A 27,822-nucleotide genomic window follows, 5' to 3' on the forward strand; every position below is an offset into this window, starting at 1 on the left:
AAAGTTGAAGTGGCCGACAAGGATACTCAGTAAACACCTTACAAGGATTATATATTTGGTAAGTACAGCCCAGTATTCTTTTGAGACCAATTACTAATTTTTTTCTCAGTTTTCTCACTTTTCAGAAGATTGGAACTGAAGATCTTATGACTTCTGAAAAATAAGAACTGTCAACATATTCAAAGTTATACAAGGAAGCATGATCCAAAGTCTCAGATATATTAAAGCCAAATAACTCAGTCTAATTAGAAACAATCCATGACTATCTTGAAATTTGGGAATTAGGAATTCAGCTGCTTACAAGTGATTGATGCATAAAGTGCAGCTGCCTTGAAGGCATTTTTCTCAATATGACAGATGCTGCCCTCGTCTCACGGTTTCCAACTGCTTTTAGAAGGTGGGAAGGGGTTTGCCAGAGGCAGAGCTGCCTGAAACACTGCTGCAAGAGAAGACAGGCATGGAGTGGTTGCTCCAAGCTCACATCTCTTTCGGTCCTCGAGTACTTGTCTCCCATTAGTCTTCCTGGTGCCTGCCTTGGCCCAAGTGTTTGGAAGGAGCACCCAGGAATCTGCAGGTGTACACAGAGGAACAATGAAGGGAAGGTCACTGCCTCTCCAGTCAGCAGGGCTGGAATTCAAGGAGTGTCAAGGGCTGTCGGTTGACAGTCCCTAACATTCCCAGGGAGAAGCGGGATGCTGCTTCGTTTCATATGGTCCTGATGTTAGCAGTTTTTTTTTTCTGTCTCTGCCCCTCTCACATTCCAGAACACTGGCATCCACAGGCCCATCTGGTACCCTAGCTGAGGACTGAGGTGTGGGCCTGGCATCTGTGCGCCCCTTCAAGGGCTTGGTTCTGCCCCATATTCCATCACTCATCCTGCTGTATCCCAAGTCCCTGGATGCCTGCCTTGCCTCGCACCTCTCTTCTGTGGTTCAGAAGCTGCCTACAGTCCAATCTCTGAGGTCCAGGCCACCCTGAAATGACTGACGAGGACCGGTGCAGACTGCTTGTTTTTGCGTCTGATGATGACTGGCCTCCACGGAGCCTCCTCCCCAGCTCACCCCTCCCACTGTCGTCCTGCTCTGTGCCCACCAAGCTGTGCAGCTGGTACTGGGCTCTTTGGTTACAGCCCCTCCTGGGAACTGGTGCTGTCAACACTTTGTAAGTTATCAAGCAAGGAGCTCTCTACAGAGAAGGCTTGATTATTCCTCCCAACCCTATACTTATCTTAAAGTTGGTTTTCTTTACATTTTTTTTTTCATTGCATCCTGGTGTGAATTATTTTTTTAAAATGCCAATAAAGTACTAAAATACCTACCCTATATCTCACAATATTATGAGCATTTTTTTCTTTTGTTAAAAAAATTGGAGTCAATCCAGCATATGTTATTAACATATGACAAGTTTTCAATCTGGTGTGATGAAGAAAATGAGGTAGCTTGAAAATTCTGAATTTTAAAACAGAAAATTCTTCTTAGGGTCCTCTCTACCCTCACTCCTCCTACCTTTTTGCTAAATTGGGCAGTTTGAGATTTTTATAGACCTACCCAGCGAGATAAGGAGAGCTTTAGATGAGCCTCGGTTTAGGTTGGAAATCAGCTGTAGAGTTAGGGCTTTGGTTAGATGACTATATTTCAGTGACCAGTCTAAATCTCAGCATCATACACCACTGGGGTGTAGAAACCAACCAGAAATATTTTTGGAATAATAGCCAAGTCAACTCATTTCATAATGGTATGTGAAATTGGAAAGGTTGGGTAATTTTTTTTTCAAAGGAATGTTTAATTTAGGCCAGAGTGGATTGTTTAAGTGGGAGGCCTATTCATGCACTTATGCATATGGTTCTTTTTTCCCCTTAATTCTTAGAATTAGTTTCTTTAATATTTTCTCTTTGTGGCCACTTTAAAACCATGTTGCAAGCAAAATAAACTATACTTTGCAGGAAAAGTCTCTATAATTTTTTTTAATCAAAAGAGAACTCTGAACCTTCAATAGCAACATCTAACAATGATGTCAGGGGAAAATCAGGGTTTCTTTGCATTACTCAATGTTCTTGCCAGTATCACACCCACCATTTACCAAGCTTATTTTAACATCTGGTGCCGAACTAAAGCAGGAGGGGGAAGTTACATTTCATTTCTTTGTATCTTAATCCCCACCTAACAGTAAGAGGTGACAGATCAGACTTATTAGTTATAACTAGGCAGAAAGCCACACCAAATGCAAACAACTTGCATCTCATAAATTATGTATCGTGGGACCAGTGTATTGTGAACACTGAGCCCACCTCAACGTGAAGAGCCCACAGAGAATTCTTAAAACATCTTTGACATCCATGAAATTCTCTTCAGACACTAGAGTTTTTAATCGATATTTACCCCTAGTAAATTAAGTAATTGTGCTAATTATGAGCTTTTCTTTTCAGAAATCCTAAAGTGTTTGACAATTCATCTTATCAACACTTGAAACAGCACATCAAAAAGCCCTAACATAATACTAGGAACCCTCTGTCTGCACAGAGCATTCAAGGCAACAAAATCAAATGGGACAGGCCTGGAATTGCCACACTCACCTGAACAAATTTGGGCAGGTGAAGACACAGTAAGAGGAGGTACACCAAGTGACAGAAAGTGACGTACAGACTCCGGTCAGAATGGAAGATGATTTCTCCCAACTCCACAAATACTCCGCCATGACCTCGGAAGCCTGCCCTCCCTGCCTTGCTCATCAGCAGGCGTTCCCGTCAGCCGTCGCATCAGCACGGCTTCTAGGCTATCCCGGCATCCTCTCTAGGCAACGTGAAGCCTAGTCCAGCCAAATGCCATGTTTATTCAAGTCCCATTCCATAACCAACTTCCACAAAATGTAACCCATCCTTTGCCACGTACTGAGGGTCGGGGGCACTTTTCCCCAGCTTAAGCCTGGGTACAGGGTAAGACTGTGCAGATTTATGAAAGACTTGCTTAATAGCAACTTTGAAGACAAAGAAAATGCATTTAGGTTTAAATAACTTTCTTGTCATCAAGCATAATGAAAGTAAACAAACCTCACAACACCATACCTTTCTTCCACCGAGATTTCTTTCAGCTGCTGGTGTGGCTTGGTGCCTTCCATTTCCCTGATGCTCACCGCATAGATCTTGGTGGTGTAGTCAATGGCCTTTTCTCTAGCAACGTCGCTGTCATAGCCTCAAACAACAGAAAGAGATCGGGGAGCGAGTTGGTTGGCAGTGGCTCGGGAGGGGATGCGGCGGGAGGCGCGTGACAGGTTGGGGCTCACCTCCATCCTCCTCCACGTCGGTGTCCGACTCTTCGCTGTCCACCAGCTTGCTCTCCTGGGTCCCCACAAACTCCCTGGTCCAAATCATCAAGGCCGTGTCGGCGCCGCCCACCGTGAGCAACACGGAGTCGTTGTGCAGCCACCTCACGTTGGTGACGTGTGCGCTGTGCCCCACATACTTCTTGAATCTTGCGTGCTGTCCCTATAAAGCAGAAATTGGCGGCTACCCCAACCAGGGTCTCACTATTCCTGTCCCCAGGCAAGTTCACCCATTTTCTAGGGTGGTTTCTACCAGACACAAATGAAGCAGCAATTTCCGTACATTTTACCAGAATGGAAGCTCCATGAGGGCAGGGACTTGGTCTCTTTTTCTCCTAAAACAGTATCTGGCTCATAATAGGTACTCAGTAAATATTTTTTGAGGGAATGAGTGAAACATTAGACTACAGGACCTATTTCTAGGAGCCTGGGGAAGGATGAAAAGCTCGTTTCTGTTTCTCTCAAATATCAAATGTGCCATCTCCACAGGTCTCTAGTGTAAACGCCTGATTGTGAGCCTGGCTGACATTTGAGATCAAAAGTGTCTTCCCAGCCTTCCCCCACAGTGGCTTTTGTCCCACAGCACAGGCAGTGACAGAAGAGCAAGGGACCTCTTATAATCCCAGGGCCTCAAGTAGGATTTAAAACAAAACCGTTTCTGCCACAGATACTGGAAAGCATTTTTAACACCAGAAACACTCAAAAATTGACTTAACAACAAAGTCAGCTCCTTTTCAACAAACATAACTAAATATATAAAACCAAATTTGTTAGTAACCACCAAAAGCTTTTCGGAGTGCAGTGCCCAGGCCACGCCACGTCTACCCCCAGGCAGCGGGCGGAGGCAGAGTGTGGGCCAGCTGCCCGCTCCAGGGCCGGCCTGACAGGTGGTGGAAAGCCGGAGCTGGCACCAGAAAGAGCTTCCATTTGTGGCTCGCGAGGCTCAGCCTGGCAAAAACAGCCCCAGTAGGAGCCACGTAGAGGGGTAGAGTTTTTCCGTCCTCTCAGCGACTCCCAGGGAATACCTTACACAACACGGGAAGCCACGTGAGCTCTGAGGTTGTGAGAGGGCCACTGGGACCCTACGTGAAAACTTTATTAAATAACTGACAAGGGGGCTTCCAGAGGGTTTGGGACTGGCATGCTGGGAACCCCGAAACCAGCACAGACACAGAGCAGGAAACAGACATATGGGAGCTCACGACTGAAATGCTCTCGGCCAGGATCTCCCTGTATCTGGCCGACCCCCACCCAACAGCAGGGTGGAACTGCCCACTCCGCGGCAGAGTCCAGAATCTAGAAAGATCAGTGCAGTGAACAGGCAGGTAGTATTTCCAAGAACCCCTCGAAGCCACTAGCAAGCAAAAGAAGAATTTCTGAGGGAAACCCCTGCATGACCACATGAGGTCCAGAAGGCACAGAAACATGGGACAGTCACAGTGGCTGCAGCCACGTGCAACCAGTAGTCCTCCAGCTGGAAGCAGGAACCTACCCGGTACGTCTACTACACATGCAAGCTGGTTTCTTTAGCGCGGGAGAAAGTAAAAGAGCTTGAGAGATGTCTCTAGACCCTTACTTGTAAGATGGGACACAGGGTTTCTACACAGGATGGAACAAAGAACCCAGAAAGAAAGGTTCAGGGGAAAACCCATCCTAAGGGATCAGACTCAGGTTGCAGAGGAAAAGAAAGTGACACAGAGGAAGAAACAGAGAGGAAAAACTTCTAGGCCACTGAAGTGATTTAACCAGGCTGAGTTTCAGCAGAGGATGATTCAAGAGTCTCAGAATAGGAAACAAGATCACCGCTCCACGGAAGAACAAAGGGAAGTCACAGTTACAGAGGTGCCAGGAACCCAGCTGCTGTCTCAGGAGGAAGAGGCTGGCAGGGGTGTCTGGTGGTTCCCTTTAGGGCCCATGGAGGGAGCCTGCGCAAGACCTGGCACAGCTAGTGGCACCAACCGCCTTCCTAGGTCATCAGGCCACACTACGTTTCTGTGTACCCATCAGGACTCCCTGCTTCACCACAATTCTCCTCTTCCAGTGAATCATGAAAGAATGAATGATAGAGTCAGAAGAATCTGGAATGTATCTCCCAAGTACCGGTTATTAAAACCATGTTTAAGTAAGAAATTCGTGAGAATCTATGAAAGCCATGCTTCCCCTCCCCACATTCACGTTTCACATATGGTGTGTGTAACGTGTCTGTAAACTTTTACATGCAAAGTTCTCTCTGCAGAACCATTCTCCAGAGCTTTTGACGTTCATAGAAGGAAACTTAAAAATGCAAATGACATCTAGTGGAAGGGCATGGGGAGGGGAAGGGCATGGGGAGGGGAAGGGCATGGGGAGGGCAGGGCAGGGAGGCTATGGGAAGCAGTTGGCCAGCTAGATAGTGTCAAAGGACAGAACTTGGTTTTTTGGTCTATAGTTTAAGGCAGCAGTCCCCAACCTTTTTGGCACCAGGGACCAGTTTCATGGAAGACAATTTTTCCACAGATGGGGCAGGGAGGGTGGCAGAGGGAGGTGGAGTTTATGCCGTGATGCGGGTGATGGGGAGCGGCTGTAAATACAGATGAAGTTTCTCTCACTCCCCCACCTCTCACCTCCTGCTGTGAGGCCTGGTTCCTAAGTTTCAAGGAGGACAATCTTTCCATGGATTGGGGTGGGGGGAGCTCAGGTGGTGATGTGCAGCCTGGTTCCTAACGGGCGGGGGGTTGGGGACTTGTGAAGTAGGGCAGTGCCTTTGTTAAGGCCCTGGCAAAGGGTAGAGTCTATCTCATGGAGGCTGGGATAATGTGGCTGTCAGGGAACTAATGACCTAATTGAGGAGGCTCCAAACTGTAAAACTGAATATTAATAAGGATCATGTCTGTCATGGAAAGAAAAATGCCTGGAAGAGATGTCTAGTAACTCGTGGGAAAGAAGTATGAGAAAAAGCATCAAGATTTATGTCTGATCTTAGCACCTAATGGAACTGGAATTTTTTTTTTTTTTTTTTTTGAGACAGAGTCTTGCTCTGTCACCCTGGGTAGAGTGCAGTGGTGTCATCAGAGCTCACTGAAACCTCAAACTCCTGGGCTCAAGTGATCCTCCTGCATAGCTGGGACTACAGGTGTGTGCCACCGGGCCCGGCTAATTTTTTCTATTTTCAGTAGAGACGGGGTCTTGCTCTTGCTCAGGCTGGTCTCCAACTCTTGAGCTCAAGTGATCCTCCCACCTAGCCTGCCAGAGTGCTAGGATTACAGCCACCGAGCCTGGCCGGAACTGGAATTTTGGGTATGAAGAGAGCTGTATGGTGGTAATAAGATCTCCCAGGTATCGCCAAGACTAGATGACATGGAGCTCCATGGCAGGGTTCAGCAGTGGTATGGTATGTTAGTCTGCTGGGTGGTTTAAACAACATAAAGTTATTTCTCATGGTCTTAGAGGCCAAGAAGTTCAAGACTAGGGTGCCAGCCAATTTGTTCCTCATGAGGCCTCTCTTCCTGGCTTGCAGATGGCCGCCTTCTCAGTGTGTGCTCACACAGCCTTTGCTTGGTGTGTGCGCAGAGAAAGAGCTCTCTGCTGTCTGTTCTTATAAGGACACTGATTCTATCAGATTAGGGCCCTGTCCTTACAAATTCATTTAACTGTAGTTGCTTCCATAAAGGCCCTATCTCCAAATACAGTCACATTAGGGAGTAGGGTTTCAACATTTGAATTTGGGAAGACACATTTAGTTCATAACAGATGGTGAACTTTGATCAACAGAGCCAGAGCAGTTGGAAGAATGTGACTATAGAGCTGGAAGTATTAATCGGCATGGGGTTTATGTATCTGAGAAGGAAAGCGTGCCAGAAAAATCAGAGTAGAAAAAAGAGAAGAATGAGAAATGATACTCTCAAAAGAATTCATATTGGTTAGTGGTTTTTCCAATGCTTTTAAGCTATGACACTATTTCTTCAATCAAATCTGATTGATGAATCAAATCTGACATAGAACTCCAGAATATGAAGATAATTCGGTTTAAAATAATGGACCAAAGATTTGTACAGATACTTTATAAACAGCCAGTAAACAGATGAGAAAGTACTCAGCATCATTATGCATCAGAGAAATATACACTGAAGACACAATCAGATAGCACTGTCTGTTCCCCAGGACAGCTAAACTGTGAGTGTCTGACAATAGCAAATGTGGGCAACTGGAACTCGCTAACATTTTTGGTGGGAAGCTAAAGGGATATAATTTTGGAAAAAGGTCTAGCAGTTTCTTAAAGAGTTAAATATATTTTCCTCCACGACCCAAAAATTTCACTCCTACATATTTACTTAAGAAAAAAAATACGTCCACACAGACTTGGCCAAAAATGTTCAAAGCAGCTTTACTATAACCCAAAACTGTGAAAGTGTGTCTGTCAATAGAAATATGGACGAATAAAGTCTGTTATACCTATTGCAATGGAATTCCACTCAGCTATGAAAATAAGCAGACTTATTACACACAACAACATGGGTAAGTCTCAGAAACGTCATCTGAGTGAAAGAAGCCAGATATGAAGCAGCATTTCATTAGTTTGTTTATATATGAAATTCTCAAACAGGTAAAATTAATCTATGGTGAAAAAACACCGAACAGTTTCACCTGAGGGTGGAGTGGGGGTGGAGACTGACCCAGGAGGCCCCTGATGAAGCGTCCTGGGTGAAGATAACGTTCTGTATCTTGGGTGCATGTGTTTGTCAAAGCTCATCAGTTGGAAAACTTAACATGTGTATATCTTAACTGTAATTAAATTTTACTTAACAAATACCATAAACAAATATTGAATTCTAGGTAATGATATGCATGTTAAAACATTTAGGGGTAAGTATCCTGATGTCTAAAAATTACTACCCCCCACCACAGTTCTACAGGGAAAAAAGTATAATTGACAAAAATTGTATATATTCAAAGTGTATAACGTGATAATTTGACATATGTATATACTGTGAAATAATTATCACAATCAAGAAATTAATACATCCATCACCACATACAGGTACCATTTTGTGTATCTGTGTATGTGTGTGTAGGGGGTTAAGGACACTTAACATCTACTCTCTCAGCCAATTCCAAGTTAACAATACAGTACCATTAACTACAGCTACAATACTGCACATTAGATTCCCAGAACTTACTCATCTTATAACTAAAAGCTCATACCCTTTGACCAAGTATTTTCTCCCATTCCACAGGCTGCCTTTTAATTTTGTGGCCTGTTTCCTTTGCTGGGCAGAAACTTTTAAGTTTGAGGTAGTCTTTTTTTTTTTTTTTTTTCTTAAAGAGATAGGGTATCTATCTTTCTGTCACCCAGGCTGGAGCACAGTGGCTCAATCATAGATCACTGCAGCCTTGAACTCCTGTGCTCATGGGATCATCCTGCCTCAGTCTCCCAAGCAGCTGGGACTACAGGTGCATACCACCACATCTGGCCAATTTTTAAAAAAAATTTTTATAGTGATAGGGTCTCACTGTGTTGTCCAGGCTGATCTTGACCTCCTGGCCTCAAGCCATCCTCCTGCTCTGGCCTCCCAAAGTGCTAGGATTACAGGCATGAGCCACCACACTTGGCCTTCACTTGTTTATTTTTGTTGCCTGTGCTTTTGGTGTCATATCCAAGAAATCACTGCCAAGACCAATGACAAGAAGCTTTTTCTCTGTTTCCTTCTAGGAGTTTTATGGTTTCAGGTCTTACATTTAAGTCTTTAATCCATTTAAGTTAATTTTTGTATACAGTATGAGATAAGGGTCCAATTTTATTCTTTTGCATGTGGATATCCAGTTTCTCTGACATAATTTATTGAAGAGACTATCTTGTCCCCATTGTGTATTCTTGGTGTTCTTTTCAAAAATTAGTTGACTGTAAATATGTGGATTTATTTCTAGCCTCTCCATTCTGTTTTATTGGTGGCCTACATGTCTGTTTTTATGCCAGTGCCACACTGTTTTGATTATTATAACTTTATAATATAGTTTGAAATCAGGAAGTGTGACACTTTGAAGTTTTGTTCTTCTTTCTCAAGATTGCTTTGGCTATGCAAGTCTTTTGTGTTTCTCTACAAATCTTAGGGGTTTTTTCAATTTGGGTGTTTTTTTCAATTTCTGTGAAAAATTCTATTGAAATTCTGATAGGGATTGCATTGAATCCATAGATTACTTTGGGTAGTATGGACATTTTAACAATATTAATTCTTGCAATGCAGGAAAACGGGATATCTGTAATTTCTTTGTATCTTCTTCAATTTCTTTCATCAATGTCTTACAGTTTTCAACGTACAGATCTTTCATCTCATTTGTTAAATTTATTCCTAAGCATTTTATCCTTTTTGGTGCTATTGTAAATTGGATTGATTTTTTTTTTTTTTGATAGTTTGGGGGCTTCAGCTATCTAAATATCTCCCAAATCCTTAGACTACTAAAACCATGGTATCACTAACCTCTTGACTTATTCTGCTAGCAATTTTTTTAAAAAGTAGAAATAGCAACGAAAATGGCTACTTAGAACTGAATTCTGATCAAATAGGAAGGGCTGGTAAGTGAAAGAGACATGATGGGTATTGATAGAAGGTAACAAGGTAGCTTTTGAGATAGACAATGAAGGGAAGAGTTGATATAAGCAGATGTGTATTTTAGAAAAGGTATTCAAAATGATAATTTGACCAGATAGTAACAAAAGAAGAACAAAAGAATGCAAAGTAACCAAAGTGGCTACAGAGGGAATGGGTGTGTTCAGGTTAAAGTGTATAAAGCGCAAGAGGAATGAACAACCAAGGATAAACACAAAAGTCTCACACTGACCTTTAAATATAGTTTCAGGAATGCTAAAGTCAAAAACTAAGACCACTGAAAAGGATTTTAAAGCTATATTTAGGGACAGAAGCAATATAGAGAAAAGTTAGGGTCACTTCTTAGATTAGATGGCTTATGTGAACAGAAAACAGATTTACTCATCTGTCAAAGAGAATGCTCTTTAAACCAGAAAGAGTAAAACAGTGTTTATTTACATGGGCACAGGTCTCAAATGTGACCACAGAAATAATGCTGGTAATAGCTGAAGAGGGTAGAAATCAGGAGAGGCAGAGCACCAAACACAATAAGGTTCCTGTATCCCAAAGGGAAAACAAGTAGACTGGCAAATATTGATTCATGAGCTGATGCAATCCCTAGAAAATCCTAGGATGAAATATTACACAGAAGTTCAATAAAGACTTGGAAAAGGAAGTAGTGACTACCAGGCAGTAACACGGGTTCACCGTAAACTAACCTCACATCTTTTACCCGTGGTTTATTAGAATGAGAGAGTAGGAATGACAGAGACCCGATCAATCTGGCTTTTAGCAAGATATTTACCAGGGCTTTAAGGGTACTGTTGGATTAGGCTATATGATCATACAGCTAGATTTAAATGCCCGTTAGTAATTGAAGAACTATAACTAAATGTGTGGATTAATAGAATATCAAACTGAATGGAGGGTAGGTATGTGGTGTTGGTGTTTGGTTATTCCTGTTTTTTTTTTTTTTTTTTTCTTTCTTTCCGTGATTTAGAACAATTGTGAAAGCAGGAGGTAGCATGATGCTGAAAGGAACAGTAAATATTTTGAAAAGGTACTTTAAAAGTATTGACAGGATGGAACAATGAAATTAAATAAAACTTTTTGGGTAAAAACAAAATTTTGTACTCAGATTTCAGAAAATCAATTGTGTGAGTACAGGATGAACATTTTGAGCATGACATTTATGATTCAATTGTGGACTGTGGCAGCCAAAAGAACTGATGCCATTTTAGTTTGATTTAATACAAATGTAAAATCAAAACCAAGAAGGCAGCAGTCCCGCTGTGCTCTGAGCTGGTCAGATTGCATCTGAAGCACTGAATTCAGTTCTCGATGAGACAGTTTAAGAAGGAATTGATAAAACCAAATGTGCTTAAAGGGATGAGGCAGCTGGAAACCATGGCACGTGGGCAATGGCTGAAGGAACTGGAGACGTTAAGCTGGAGAAAAATGAGACTTCAGGGAGTCACATATCATCCCACATACGAAGACCATGAGAGGATGGGAATTATTCCTCTGAGTGATGGCTCAGAAGGCAGAACTTTGTCTAAGGAGGGAAGAGTTCAGCTCAACGTAGAACAAAACGTTTTAACAATTGGAGCTATTTAAAAATGAATCGGGCTGCTCTGCGAGGTAGCAAGTACAAGGTAGGAAGGCACAGGTCCAAGATGTGGAAAAGTGACTCTTACTTTACAGTCCATGAGATGTTAGATTTGATGACCGCTAACGGCCTTTCAAGGAGAAATTCTATGCCATGTGGATTCCACTTAAATTAGTCACGCAAACACACTGTCAGGGAGTTTTCATACAGCACAAATGGTACCATAAATAACATCGATTGCTCATGCCTCCAAAATTTAAAAATCCACTTAGATACAACAGATAGATGTGAGGTTATTAATGAGACTGAGCAAGTATATATAATGAACATGCAATATTACCTTCACAGGATATGAAAAAAGCTTCACAAAACCAAAGTCATCTCCAGTGGCTAAGAGGGAACAGTCTCTCGTGAGGCTGGCGGCATTGACGTCGGTCACGTCGCTGTGTGCTGGCCAGATCCCCTCACAGGTGGGACCCAGGACACAGGTCCACGTGTCCCATTCTATCTTCTCGATCTGAAAAAGGAGGAAAGAAAATTATATTTTTGTATAACATAGTGGGGCTTTTTTGTTTTCTGTTTTGTGTTTTTTTAAAGAATTTGTGGCTGAATAGTTCTAAATGATGACTTTGCCAGCGTCAGGCACGTGTTGAGTGCTGAGGTACAGGAATTCTAATTTTCATATTTAAAGTGCTGTCTGCATTGTCTTAATAAACCAATGCTGTTGTCAAATATCCAGATATGTTTCTCTAGATAAAATGAGCATTTTAGAACTGTGGAAATCTAACAGTAATGAAGTTTTTTAGTTCTTAACCACACATTTATCATTGTGTATGCAACAAGATAAGTCAGGATTTCCCAACCCCAGCACTGACATCTTAGGCTGGACAATTCTTTGCTGTCAGGGGCTGTCCTGTGCATGGCGGGATGTTTAGAGAACCCCTGGGCCCACCCACTGGGTGGCAGTAGCACACCCTTATCCCCAGGCATTGCCAAATGTCCCTGCGGGGCAAAATTGCTCCCGGTTGACAATCACTGAGCTAATCTGATCAATGGAGACAATCATTTAGCAAACTTTTTTTTTTTTAATTATAAGTCATAATTTTTTTTAATGACTGCTCCCTTGGAGGAAAAAAGTAATAAGATTCTACAGCTAGCTTAATAACTTTTACGCTCCATAGAGACTATCTCAAAAATCTGAAAAGCTGTTCCTATTGTATTGCCATGAATATACATTTTATCCTTTAAAACTGTTTTGTCTGAAATTCATGGCAACTTAATATAGGTTAAATCCTGACAAAACTGAGACTTTTCTTTAACAACAAACAATAATACAATATATTAGGCTTTCCTGGAGGATTTATCTCATTTACTTCCATTCAAGATCTGCTAGCATATCTTAGTATTACAGTCCTTTAGACAAGTACTTTAAAGCACTGTTTAGAAAGTATAGAAAATCATTAGAGAACTGTAGGTGACATTAAAGCCCAGACCTCTCCCTTTGGATTTGGAGACTGCACTACGTGTTGCTAACGCTCTTTGCCTCCAGTTCTGTTGTTTTCTGCTTGCTGTTACTGCTTAGAAGGGAAATCACAAGATAAAAATACAGCCAGGGTTTTAGTTACAATGCGGTAAGGTGCTCTACATGGTTTAGTCACTTAAATTTCTCATCGTTTAATGTCCTGGGTTTCTTTTGTTCACAGGCAGAACTGGAACCAAAAATCTGCATCAGGTCCTGTGAAGTGGGTGCCTCGGGCAGGGCCACACACTAAGGTGATTCAAGGTGGCTCCACCAGCAATGACCTCAGTTTTCTGAGGCGGAAGTAGGGTCCCCAATCCCTAATGACAGGCTACCCTGACCTCCACAGGAAGGGAGCCAGGGGGAAGCAGGCTTTTCGACCACTGCCTCCCGTCCACACCCCATCTCTGACACCCTCCTTGTCCGCCCCACTCCCTGGCTGGTGCTGGCTTCATTGTCTGGACCGGAAAGGAGGGTCAGCTGGTGTTGCTGACCCTGCAGTGGCAGTCACCCCAACAGCACACCGTGGCCAGATCGGGACACTGCGCTCGCCAGGGGAAGCAAACGCCTGACTTGACGGAAGCTGCAGAAATTGCACTTCCAGTGAAACATTACAAACGATCCCTGTAACCCATAAAACCCAAAAGGGTTAAATCAACTTTCTTAAAACTCTGGAGCTTAGAAGGAAGGAGAGTCTGCAAGGGGTCTTTTCCTCAGCACCTCGCCTCAGGCAGATACAACCTTTTCATCATTTTGCAGAGGCGGCCACCAAAGCCCACAGAGAGGTCACAGCACGTAAGTGACAGCATGCTGAGGGTGGGAGTTTGGTGGTGAGCTGCAAAGAGTCTCCCTTCTGATATAGTGCTACTAACTACACCAGGCTGCACTGGATGGATTTTAAATGGACATTTTAGTATTTGTCATGGTTAACAAGTTTCTGGGTAAGCTTTATATTAGTTTCACCATGATTGTTTCTTTAAAAAAAAAAAAAAAAAAAAAAACTTTGAAAAGGAGATTTCCAAAATCTTTCATACTCAGTCAAAGGGCCCAACGATATTGGTGACCCAAATGACATGCTACCTCTTCAGTGCTCAAAGCAGCGGCACCACCAAGGGGTTAGCCAAGAAACATTAACTGAAGGGACGCCCCAGCCAACATCATCAGGAATCAGCCTCTAGTACTCCAGATGTGCACCACAGAGGGACAAATTAACTCTCAGAGCAAGAGCCTGTCACCTTGGGAAGCAGAACATGAATTTCCCTCTTGCGCATATTCTTTTATGTAATAACTGCTCATCTGTCCCAAGCTGGCCTCACCCCCCTCTACCATTTGGTGAAATTACACTTCATTCTCATATACTTTTTTTGGGGCACTAGACCAGGAAGGCAATGACCTACACAGCTGAAGTGATGTAAAACGATGCTTAAATAACAGGAGAAATCCGACAGGCCTCAAGGTCTAGGCTGTGGAGTCACACACTGAGGCCTCTAGATTGGGATCACAGCTCTGTGATTCTGTTACTCTCATGGAGGCTTTATTTCCTGATCTGTAAAACGGGATTGACAACTACCACGTAACGCTATCATGATGATTAAAATGTAGGTATATAAAGGGCCTGGCACATTCCACAGAAGTTCAGTGAATCAATGACAATTAAAAATATCTCTTACTCAAGGCCTTACAAGTTTCTCCATATAAAAAAGTTAAAATGAGGACTAATAAGAGATAAATAAATTGAAATTGGGGAGTGAGATCAATTCATCAGTAAACAGTTTCCATTAATACAATGCCATCATCTATAATAACATATTTCTTAAGTACTATACATATGCTTCCTTTACAATGAAAATATTATGAATGTACATGTCTCCGAATGTCTTTGGGAGTACCTTACAATACTGGGAACGTTCATAATACTGGCAAACTAAAGCTAGAGAGAGGCAGATGCTTGTCACTCAGTGGCATACCCTTACTTTCTTTTCCTCTAGGGAAGCAATATTCCCGTTCATTTTATCAAAGGTTACCTGCAAAAAACGAGTCAAGTTGTTTCCAGGAACTAAGAAGACTTCTCTAGCACTTAATCAGGCAATGACCTTTTGGTCTTCAGGGTTCCTTTCATGTAGACTCGTCCACAAAGCACCCTAGCTTTCAGGAGGGTGTTTATGGATTACAGAAAAATTTTTTTTTTTTGAGACCAAGTCTCACTCTGTTGCCCTGGGTAGAATGCAGTGGCCTCATCATAGCTCACTGCAACCTCAAACTTCTGGGCTTAAGTGATCCTCCTACCTTACTTAGCCTCCCTAGTAGCTGGGACTACCAGCCATCTGCCATAATGCCTGGCTAATTTTTCTATTTTTTTTTTTTTTTAAGTAGAGACAGGGTCTCACTCTTGCTCAGGCTGGCCTTGAACTCCTGAGCTCAAGCAATCCTCCCCCTTTGGCCTCCCAAAGTGCTAGGATTACAGGCGTGAGCCACTATACCAGGCCTGGGTTCAAAAATTTTATCTAGGCTTTGATTTTAAGAATTAAAAAATAACATATGTAATTAAGGACATGAGGAAATAGGGAAAAAAAAGCAAATAGTTTGATACATTATAATAGTCACATTGTGGATAGTTTTTGTTCCCCAAATTTGTTATTGTTATAGATAATATTGTTTATTATTACAAATAAACATGGAGAAAATATGTTTTAAAAATTTACGCTCGTAAAAAGTTTTGCACAAAATGACATGTTGAGTGGAAAAGGAATATGTAGCATCCAAATTGTTGGCTTATTCGTTGTCCTCAGGCAGAGAAAAATTAAGCAGAGCACCAACTGTACATTGCTACATCAGTGGTACAGTAAACCCATATGTCCTTAGAAATCAGGAAGCCAGACAAAGCAATCAGATTTAAGAGATGATCAAGCGTACAGGCATACTAAAGGTAACCCATATTAGTAGTTAAGACTGGTAGGTTTTATTAAGATGCATACATTAAATCTTCACAAAATGTTTTTAAAAAATCATGTGTGTGATATTTTTACCTCTGAAGGTCTTATTATGTGCCGTTTGCCTCTTGGAGCTTCAAAAAATAGTTGTTCTTTGGCACCTGAATTAACTTGCAATAATTTTCCTGTTATGATAGAATGAAACAGACAATTAAACTCTGCCTTTATCTCTTTATTATAAAATGATAAGTATGGCTGCCACTATTTTGACTCATTTTATCTAAGTCTCAAATTGAGTAGATACATGTTGAATTATTCAGAAAGGCATGTAAGGGTAATTACATGGCATGGTACAAACTCCAAAGCTATGATTATTAGACTATGAATCTCTTAAAATTTGACCTTGGACATGTTTCAAATAACAGAAGAATCAAGCTTGATGTGTTTTACTCTGTTGCACTGAAAATAGCTAGAGTTTTCTAAAGTCTGACAAAAATCAATATTTTCCTCTTTTTCCCAGTTGCCTCCTAGCACATAGAAGTAGTAAATGCAAACTGCTTTGGCAAGAATTATGGCATAAGAAGTGAGATTCTTGTGAGCATTCACATTTACTTAGGTCCATAAATTTGTCTTTTAAATTTAGAAACAGAAAGGACACACAAAACAAACTGTAAGTGCTCATTCTCTCCCCACCCCACCCTCATCTTATTGAAAATTTGAAAAGAAATCCAAGACTTTCTCCAAACAAAATGGTAAGCAAAAATAGTCTTTCAGTCTGATGTCAAATTGTAACCTTGGATTCATTTTGACTGATGGTAAAAAATATTAGATTTCCTAATTCTCCTCCTACAGTGGCAACTATTTCTTATGGCTTGAAATTTAAGTAACTCAAGATATGTATGTTCTAGCATTTTTCAGCATTTTAATTATGGAACATTTAAAAAATATATGGAAGAGTAGTATAAAGGACTCCTATGTGCCCAGTGTTCAGCTTCAACAGTTATTAACTAAACATAGCCAGTTCTATTTCATGAACCTCTACTGACTCCCTCACCCGTTTGATGAAAATTTAAGACATCATAGTATTTCCTCTGCAAATAGTTCAGTATATATATATACACACACACACACACATTATAACATTTCATCCCCACCCCCCGCCCTTTTTCCCCCATAACTGTATGTATCTAGTAGCCTTGAAATGTCCTTCTTGGAACAATAATAACAAAATAAGAAATCTGTGGTTTATATCATGTTCTTTAACATTCAAATAGGCACCACCTAGGTCTGAAATCTAGCTTGGCTAATCTTAAGGAGTTATTATAGATTGTACAGAGTGTGGGTCTATTTCTGAGTGACTAACTAAAAACAAGGTTCTCTCTTTTCTTAACTGACAGCCTGAATCACTTCTAATTTGGTGAGTTATAACATGATAAGCGAGTTTTGCCTCGACTCTGAGGAGAAAGTGAATCTCCAAATGTATCCTCTGAAATGGGCACATCTTCCTGACTTTATGGCTAAATGGACATAAGTGAGAAAAGAAAAGAATGTTAATTATCTTTGGCCATTTAGCATTATAAGAAAATGAGTAATCAATATTTTTCCAATGAACTAAATGTATGTGTGATATATTTTTAGGACCCTCAAGAGCGATTGCACACAACAAAGCTTGTGCATAAAGGATGAAAGGATTCAGTGAAGACATTTGAATGTGGCTAATTTTAGATGATTTTCGGCCATGAGAGAATGCAGAGGACTGTTAATTCTTGAATAATTCCAACAACGCACTTTACACCATAGTTTCAAAGATCCTACTTCACTTAAAAAAAACCAAACAGACCCAAAACTATGAAAAACGTCTCAGTGAGGGAATTTATGATGGCCAGAACATTTGACAATCTGACATAGACAAGCACCAGAAGTGCCGTGTGCTGTGTAGCGTCATAGTCACCTTGTGGGGTGCCTACCTAGCCCACGCCCCCTGCCAAGGGCTGGGCCCCTTAGGTCACATTTGTACTCTGGAGGCAGATGTTGACCCAGGAGGGCGCAGGCCCAAACTGGGCTGGGTAATCAAATTCTCTCTCCTGGGACATTGGAATCTGGGAAGCTGGATCAGTGGGTACCTAGTCGGGATGAGATGTAGATTCTGGAACAGAGTGTGGCATACTGGGGCAGCCGAGACTAGACCTTGCACCAATGAGTCAGGGAAAGCTGCTGGTGCAGACAGAGGGGCAGAGGCAGACTCGAGAGCCAGAATAGTCGATGCCAAGACCAGCTGCCCAAGAACAGGAGCCGAGGAGAGAGGAACTACCTGCTTGGTTTCTGAGCACTTTCTCGTTCATTCCTAAAGCCAATTCCTTGAAAGGTGTTGCTTCCTGCTCTTGGATTTTATGAGATATCTCTACATCTTTCCAAAAAATTCATCCTTTATTATTATTTTAAAATGTAAGCTGGTTTGAGTGGGTTCTTGTTCCTTGCAACCAAGGATGTGAAGGGGGAAAAAAAACAAACCAAAAATATTCTTCTATTAGGAAGGCATAATTATGGGTGTGGTTTCTCCCCCCCACCAAAATTTTCTTTACTGCTGTTATTACACTTTTTTTTTTTTTTAAGCCTAGAGGAAATATTTAGGTCATCACTCTTTTTGTTCGCTCTGCCTGCTGCATGAGCACGCTCTCTCTCTATATAAAAACCACTGAAATATTCTGAGGGCAAAGAGCAAAAAATCTGCTTAATGCATATATAATTGCCCTAGAATAACAATAACCTATTCTTTCAGAATCACATTTTTATTCACTGGAAATGTCTGCTCACACAGAATAAGAAAACCGAAAGAGACACACGTCCTCATTACTGAGAAGGTAATCACACGTCTTAAGGGTGTAACACAGAGCTTTGTAGTCCAGAGAGTGATCCACATACATCAATTCGGTTGCTATGTAATTTACAAGTTAGACTAATTCCAAAATCGGTACTAAACATAGCAAACATGTCAGAATATTTGCAATGAAAATGGGAATTAAATGTCCTATTACAGCTCAAACTGTTAATTTGTAAAAGATCTTATAGTCCTGATATTTCTAGAAATAAACTTATAGCGTCTAGAAAATATCCTTCTACGTTTTCTCTCTCTCCATATATTTTTTCCTTCTCAAGCATTTTGTGCAAAAGCTTTCATTGAGGGGTAGCTGATGTTCCTGCAAGAGCCCGATCGGTGTGCTTTTAGCTTTTCTGAGGACCTGTGGTTGCCATGGGCACGGGAGGCTGCTGCGGCTGGCGGCTGTGCCATCCCCGCCCCTGACAAGCCAGCTGGCTCCAGCAAATGCTGTCACCATTTTCGACAGGATCAAAGGCATGAAACAGATCCTTGCTTCTAAATTCCATTCTCAAACCTGGCCAGACCCTCAAGGCCCCTGCTGTGAGAGTGAGGCTAGTCTCGAGGCAGCAGGGCACATTCCCAAGATCAGGCATTTTGGGGGCTAAGGTATCAAGAGTCCAACAATATCAGGGTGACACATGTTTCTTGGTTAATGGGACTGGAGTTAGACCAGGGAAGATTCACAGGCACGCTTTCTTTTATCCTCCAGATGTAATTCCTCCCTAAAAATCACAAGTATTCTATTCTACTCTCAATCCACAGCAATCTCTTGGCCCAACCCCCTCCTCTGACAGGAGGAGCCCATAGGATGAGAGGTAAGGTGGCTTTTCAAAGACCTTGACCTCCTGCTCTTCACTCCCTGTGCCCTTTCCATTGTCCAGAGCTCTGGGAGGCTGGCCTTGGGCAGAATTATAGAAATAGTGAGGTTTGCCTCTCTCCCCACGAGTGATGGCTCCACACTGTACACACACCTTCACCTAGGCCCCTCCATGGCAGCAACCCTCTGATCCTGGCCGAGACCTTGTGTTTTCCTTCCGGGACTTACTCTTCTTTATGTCCCTAGCAACTGACACAGGGCCTACACGTCTGCAGGAAGGGGAAGAAGGAAGGGGAGGGGAGGAGAGAGAGAGGAGAAAGAAAAAAAAGAAAGAAAGGAAAAAAAGAAAGAAAGAAAGAAAGAAAGAAAGAAAGAAACAAACCTCCTCCTACCCTAAATGCAAACCAAAACCACAACGAGATACCACCTAACATCCATTAGGATGACTACTATCAAAACAAAGCCAGAAGTGTTGGCAAGGATGTGAGAACTTGGAACCCTGTGAACTACTGTAGGAATATAAAATAGTATGGGTGCTATGCAAAACAGTGCAGTGGTTCCTCAAAAAATTAAAACTGGAACTACCATATGATCCAGCAATTCCACCTCCAAGAACTGAAATCAGTCTTGCAGAGATATGTTTTTCCATATTCATAGCAGCATTATTCACAATAGCTAAAATGTGGCAACAACCCAGCTGTCCATCGACAGATAAACAGAGAAGCACAACGTGGTAGATACATACAATGGATATTACTCAGTCTTATAGAGTAAGGAAATTCTGACACTTGCTACAACATGGATGAACCTACCTTGAGGACATTATGCTAACTGAAACAGGCCAGTTACAAAAAGACAAATACTGTATGATTCCACCCATATGAGGTAACTAGAGTGTTCGAATTCACAGGGACAAAGTAGACTGGTGGTTGCCAGGGGTTTGGGGAATGGTAAATTACTGTTCAATGGGCACAGAAGTTCCGTTTGACAAGATGAAAAGAGCTCTGGAGATCGACAGTGGTTATGGTTGTACAACAATGTGAATTTTCCTAATACCATTAAACTATGCACTTAAAAATGGTCACAATGGTAAATTTTATGTTATGTGTATTTTACCACAATTAAAAATAATTTTCTATAAATCCTCCCAATCAGAAATTACTCTTTCTAAATCTACTTTTTCTTGACCCTTCCCCTCCCCAATATAAATAATAATGGGTTCTAACCCCCTAATGATCCTTGCAGTGTAGTGGTAGGATTTTACACATTCTATCAGGTGTTTTAATGTGTGGTAGATTCTAAATAAAATTCACTGTAGGTTCATCTACCTGGCAAGAGAATAAATAGGGGGAAATCACTGTTTAAGGAAAAAACAAAACAAAACAAAGCAGAGAATATCAAAGAAGGAGTTTGAGAAACAGCTGCTGCCATCAGCCTCCTTGGTTCCTAGATCACTCTCCAGTGGCCCGTGTCCTGCCTGGTGACAAACACCAGTCTAAGCCTTTGGCACCGCATTCACCGTCACTGCCCTGACATGAAAGCGCGAGGGACTTATCTGATCTCCCTTTGCCCTTGTTGGGACTTGTACCTCTCACAATAAATCGCATGCTTTTTTCTCCATCTATTGTAAAACCCCTGTAGGTTGTAAAGGTGACATAAAGTCCCAATTCCAGGGTGGCAAGTACAGTTACAACTAAATACCTGCCTGGCAGAAGGATTTCCTAAGCCCCAGTCTACAGCCACTACTTCAAGAAATACTTGAAAGAAAACGTTCTGGCGTCTCTGAAATAACCCCTGCTTGGTTGAGGTCCTCATTGTCTCTTTCTCCTGGTTTATTTCAGTTGCTCTCCAACCCCAGGCTCACTTACAGAAGGGAATGCCTCACTCTAAATACCTTAGAGTCACCTGGCGCCTACAGGATGAAGTTCAGTGCTAAACTTCCTAGCATGACAGAGAGGTTCCTTCACACTCCGCCCAGGTCTGCATCTCCAGTCCCCTCCCCTTGCACCCTCAGCATTACTCACTACTTAATCACGCCCCTGTTTTTCCCACCTCTGCATCTTTGCACACATATTCCTTTTGCCTAGAATGCTCTTCCTTGACTTGCTATCTGGTGAATTCCAGCTCATCCATCTCAAACATCACTCCTGTGAAGCTCCATGGAGTCCCCTGGGAGCTCTTCCCCCAGAGCACACATCAGGCGTGGTGCTTTCTAACACCATGGACAACAACTTTTTTGAAAGCAAGCACCCTGCCCATTCCTAAATGCCTGCTCCAGACCCTTAACACCAGGAAAATCTCTAGGATTAGATGTAAGAGCAACCCACACGACAGTGCTGGTGTCCCCCGGGCACTCTTTCTGAGCCCTGCTCACCACTTCCCCTGTGACTCGCCACTTCTGGCTCTCAAGCCTTAACCAGTGTGTGCCTCCCTCACTAAATTACAAACTCCACAGCGAGTAGGAACCACGCCCTACTCACATCTAGATGCTCCGCATTTTCTAGCTCAAGACTTTGCACGTAGCATTAGGTGATTAGTTAAATAAATGACAAACCCTCCTGGTGTTTATGGGCATGACCTGGAGGAGGTGGGGGGGCGGGTTGGGAGTTTTGGAGAGCAGAGAAACCTTAGGCAAGCTCCATGTAGCTTTCTACCTGCACTAGAGGAGGGAAATGGCTTGAGACCTTCTGGGTGGCTCTCTAGGAGGCAGAGCTTTGGTCAGAACAGGGGAAGAGGTGGAGACCCAAGGCAAGGACACCAACGCCCAACCCAAAGGTGAGGTGCTGCTTGTGACATAACAGAACTCTTCATGTATCTTCATCTTAAAACTCAATGGCTTGAATTAATAATGATAATAATTAAAAGATGGAAAAAGTACTCAAAATGTTAGCAGCAGCTGCTTCTGGGTTGTACAATCACAGCCATTTATGTTGTTGGGGGCTTCCCCCCATTGTTCTCTAATACTCACCTGCCATTCTCTCTCAAAACAACCCATAAGTGGACACTGATTTTTTTAAACACAGAAATTATATTTTAAAAGACACAACATACTTTACCTCTAGAGTCCCAGTCAATATGTGTAATGTAACTAGAAGCACCTTTACAGATGCCAACCCTTTTGCTCGTAAGCACGTTGTAAATATCCACAAAGTTATCATGGGATGCCACGGCAAGGTATTTTCCCGTATCTATGAAGAAAAAGGTGCAGTTAGCACTAAAACATTTTATATGGGAGTTTACTTCCAGGAACTTAGTATTTTAAAGTGGAGAAAAGATCAAGGAAACATTGGTTAGTAAAATAGTCCATTCTTGTAAATTTTTTTGTCCCCAGACTGTGGTATTTTAAAAAGTATCTGTGGTCATTATCACCTTTTGAAAATTTAATGTCAGAGATCATTTCTTTTCTGTGATGGAAGGAGACCATGTCTTCAACAGTGTCCGCATTTACAACCAGGAAACTCCCATCATTCAAGCCGACTGCTAAGGCTTTCCCGTCAGGGGAGAAGGCACAACATCTTCCACCTGTGAAAGAATTCACAAAGAACGCCATTCCCATCAGGCACTGCAGGCTCAAGTGAACCAAGAGAAGAGATGGAGAAATTTGCTTATGTGCATTATACATGGACATGTGACCGTGTCTTCAACACTGCACGTGTGAGAACTAAAATTTCATAATTTAAAACATCTCTTCCCTCCCCCCAAATCCAAGGAAAATGATCATAATGTAAAAAATACATTTTCAGTTTCTATGAGGTTTATTCATTCATTTCTTAGTATCGCAATACCTGAGATTTTCAAAAGACAAGTGGGGCAAAATGGAGAATATTAACCAATATCTTTTCTTCCAAGAAAAGAGGTAATATTTAAGAACAGGAACTCTGTAATAACATTTCTAGAAATCATTTTTTGGATGTCATGCCTTATCTACAAACTGGCTTTAGAGAACCTTGTTCTATTAATACTTTTAGCCACTCCAATTCTCTGATCCATGGATCATAGTGCATCATTCTCGGGGTGAAAGGTTTTGCTCCTGCCTCTTCTGTCCTGGGAAGAATGGAACATGGACAAAAGCCTCTCAAGGGGAATCTGCAGGACTCATTGGCACCGGGATGACATTGCTGCTCCAGCTGTTTTCCAGCTCTTTGTAGGGCCACAGGGAGACATTCCTCAATGAGGAACATGGACTTCGTGGGGGTATGTTTAATAGGAAGCCTGTTTAAGAGAATACCCACCCCCTGCCACCCCTCTTATTGACAAGACTTTGGTAAGCACAGCCCCAGGGAGGGGACAGCCACTCAGCCTTGTGCTGTGGCATTTCATACTGAGTGTCCCTACAAATTACTGTCACTGTTGACAGTACACTGCAAGCTATGTTTATACCAATAACCTGAAATTGGCTCATCTAAATCATGTATTTATTGGTTCATGGACCTAGCACTTATTTACATACTATGAATCAGACACAGTGCTGGTATTGGGAGAACAAGCCTGCCCTTGAGGAGTTATCAAGATTAGGTGAACTCTAATTTATTATACAAACCAGGACACGTGTGAGAGTAAAAAGGAGAGCTATTAATAATTACACCAGAACAGCAGGGGTAAACTGGGTTGAATGGTCATCCTATTAAGATGGGTCAACAGTTATTCTTTTCAACTAAATTTTTAACCTGAGGAATAAAGTCTATTGAATGACATTCAAGTCTCCTACAATGAGGTCCTGGTCTATCATTTCCCCAATATAAATTAGTGTCCAAAATGATTGTTGCTTGTAGCGGTTGAAAGCCCGGGCTTTGGATTCAGACCTGGGTTGGAATCCTGGCTCCCCTACTTACCAGGGCCCGGGAGTCTGGGGTAGAGAGAGGCAACACGGCAGAGGGAGACAGCATCCAGCAGTGGCCACAGGTGTGCCCTCTGGAGCCATGCTGCCTGGGTTTGAATTCAGTTTATTAATACTTACTAGCTGTGCAAACAACTTAAGTTCCCTGTGCCTCAGTTTCCTAATCTGAAAGTGGCAATAATAATTCCATAATTCCTACGAAGACTAAATGCGAAGTGCTAGCACCGTCTCTGGCTCAGAGATGCGTGCCAACATCGCGACTCTTACTGCTGTCTTGATGTCTTTCTTCGTTTTACTCCCCTAGAATACACTCCTCATGTCTCTCTGCCTACGAAACTACTCTGTGCAAATATTCTAGGGGCAGGTGCCCATCCCTTCACTCTCTTGTCTTCAGAACTTTTGAGTCTCAGCCCCCACGACACCTCCCTAATGGAGTAGTTCCAGCCAGTAGTTCTCCTCCGAGCCTCCATGGTACCTCGTTTGTGCCAGATTATCTTGTTTGTCCCTCCCCATCCCCTCTGTGCCATTCTCCGCCCTGCTTTGTGTCCAGGGCTGGCCTGCGTGGACTGCTTCAGTGGGCTCCCTTGTCATCTGGGCCGGGTTTGTCCAGGGGGAAGCATGAGCAGGAGACTGGAGGGACGGAGGAAGGATGGGGAGGTTGGGGTATTTACTCCCCTCACTGCCCTGCCGGGTCACACTGCACACTGCCCAGGTCCCCTCGCTGACCGTCACAGCTGCTCTCAGGCTGTCATCGCACACAGCTGCCGCTTTCAAGGTTGCAGGAATCACTCTGTCCTCCTGCTCCTTCAGGCTGGGGCTGATGATGGAACCGGCTGCTCCCAGCCGCATGGCGCTGCACTGTACCTGGCCATTTCCTTATGCTGTCCCCATCCCTTTATAATAGACCTGTATTTTCAGACTATCCTCAAATTGCCCAATTTGAGTGGGCCTTCTGTTGCTGGAACCCTGTTCAAGTCTTGTCCATCTCACTCTAGAGATGGGACATTCATTCACGTTGGGATCCCCAGTGCCTGACACATAGAAGCTACTCAATAAATGTTCACCGAATTCGTGCTTTTCAGTATACCTCTTGCTTCTTGACATTAAGTATTGTTTTTCTACATAACTGACCTTTGTTTTCCAGTAATCAGTAAGTTCTGGAGACCATTAGTCACAAAGACAAACCGCATTCCTTATGAGCTAATAGGCCTCAACTGAGTCCGGCAGCTCCCGATGAGAAGAGGAAGGACATACTGCCCCCAGGTGGCAAGTGTCGGCAGTGCAAGAAAACGCCGTGAACAACGGAGCCGGATCGGGCCAGCCTTCCGGCGTGATTCTCCCTGTGCTCAGCGATGACTGCAGCAACACACACTGGATTCCCGTTGCCCAGCACATAACAGCTGCTCTCGGTAAACATTAGCCGAATGAATGAATAAACCCAACACATTCTGTTGCTTGTAAACGCTTTTACAGATGTGTAAGGGGATGCTACGTACCTTTTTTGAGTTTCCGTACCGCCAGCATCCGGTGCTGGGCGGATAATTCCCAGATCCGAAGCGTTTTATCATCGCTCACGGTTGCACAGATGGGCAGGAGAGGGTGCGCGGCCAACCCCCACACCTCTCCCTCCATGTGGCCCTGCGGGAGAGGACGAGGGGCAACATAATCTCTGCTCGGCTATTTGGCGAGGCCTTCTTCAGCCTCATGCTGCACGTTCGGCCTGAGAGTACCCAAACAGGTACAAAGACACACACAGTTTGGGCTTCCTTTAGCCAAAATAATTGCACGAAATTTTTTCACTTGAACTTGAATCTACAGCTGGGCCCATGTGATGTTAACTCGTTCATCTGGAAAGCAAAACATGGACTCCTTGCCTATTGCTTTTGTTTATATGATGCCAAACATCTTCTCACTTACAAACACCCAGGTGAAGAGTGAAATGCCCTCATTTTATCCTGGTTGATACTGAATAAACTTAATATATACATACCTCCTAAGTAAAGCAACTTGATCACAAGGACACAAACTGCTTCCTTCAATAAAATCATATCCTAAAAGATGTAGGTGCCACCTATCTTTGTCAGTGGAATTGGACAGCAATATTCTCGTTATTTATGCAATTTTAGTGCTTTGACTGCAGAGCATTTGGCAGAGCAGAAATAGAGCTGAATTTTCATTTCAAGAGTCCTAGGTGTAGCTCGAGTTTAGCATCTGTTCACAAGTTGGTCTGTCCATGTGCCAACAATGAACACCAGAAACTTGAAAGGTGCTTAACGTGCACTGGAGCAAGTCCACAGCCCTGTATCTTATCACAAACACGCTTGGCTGGCTTAAAATAACAACAGAAATAAAACCAAGGAGAAAATGACTTTGATTCCTATAATTTGTCACTCAATAATGCAGTGTAAAGAAGAGATTAGTGCATAGAGCAGCCAAACAGACCAAATTATTTACTGAATTTCTGCTTTTAATGGCTAATTATAAAAACGCTTTGCTCAGTAAAAAAGGAAGACCTTACTTACACAGGCATTCCAAAGCATTGTAGCTGGAATGCTTTTGGGAACAGGTGGCTTTCCAAAGAGAAATTGGATGATTCCAATTTAACGGGGAAGCTATTTGAGCAAAACAGTAATTTGGCAGAAGATGCAAAGTTCCAAATACAGCTGACATTCAAATATCTGAGAAAATGAGGGGCTGCAGATTTATGGGATTAGATTTATGGGATTTGGGAGCACCCTACATCCCCAGTTTTCTATTTTTCTTCTCTTCAGGAGCCTCTCAGACTCAGGGTCCCAGTCAGAGGACAGGTCAGGAGTCCACCCCACATCCCCCAGACCAGCTCTGCTTGCCGCTCTTCTACGGACTCAGCCCCTTTGTATGTTCTGCTTGAGGACACGGTTGTTGTGGATTCTGAGATCCTTTCAAAACCACTGCTTCATTCTGATTTCAAAATTCTATTTCCACAATCTAATTTTATTATTTTAATTCCTGCATAACACAGGAATGAACAGCAAGTGAGGCAGGCTGGAAGAAACTTTTCGGGTTTTTTTTTTAAAGACAGGGTCTTGCTCTGTTGCCTAGGCTGGAGTGCAGTGGCATGATCATAGCTCACTGCAGCCTCAAACTCCTGGGCTCAGGCGACTGTTAGCCCTGAGAGAGCAGGAAGCCCTTGTTCCACGGTGCACACTGCAGAGCACAGGGCTGACCTTGGCAGGAGCCCAGCAGACATCAGTTGAACTGAACTACTGAGTTCTACCTAAAAGGAAACAGCAAATGATGGAACAGACAGGGAAAGAGAGATGCTGAGAGAAAAGGGAAAGAACAGTGCACATGTAAGGTGAGAACGGTGTA

The 27,822-nt window shown here is 42.7% G+C and overlaps 1 protein-coding gene across 2 annotated transcripts in view; it reads right to left on the reverse strand.

Moving 5' to 3' along the window:
* Positions 1–27,822, reverse strand: part of EML6 (EMAP like 6) — a 226,629-nt gene that overhangs the window by 32,906 nt on the left and 165,901 nt on the right. Inside the window, exons 21-27 of one of the 2 annotated variants that reach the window (XM_069494454.1) lie at positions 25,968–26,109; positions 23,004–23,156; positions 22,691–22,822; positions 16,036–16,124; positions 11,831–12,007; positions 3,280–3,481; positions 3,062–3,188 (exon numbers count right to left, since the gene is read on the reverse strand). In XM_069494454.1, coding sequence (XP_069350555.1) covers positions 3,062–3,188; positions 3,280–3,481; positions 11,831–12,007; positions 16,036–16,124; positions 22,691–22,822; positions 23,004–23,156; positions 25,968–26,109 — 1,022 coding nt within the window. Of the gene's footprint in view, positions 1–3,046; positions 3,189–3,279; positions 3,482–11,830; positions 12,008–16,035; positions 16,125–22,690; positions 22,823–23,003; positions 23,157–25,967; positions 26,110–27,822 lie in introns of both variants that reach the window. The other variant, XM_069494451.1, reaches the window with a different exon arrangement.

The sequence above is a fragment of the Eulemur rufifrons genome, chromosome 19 (assembly GCF_041146395.1).
Source record: "Eulemur rufifrons isolate Redbay chromosome 19, OSU_ERuf_1, whole genome shotgun sequence".
NCBI lineage: Eukaryota > Metazoa > Chordata > Mammalia > Primates > Lemuridae > Eulemur > Eulemur rufifrons.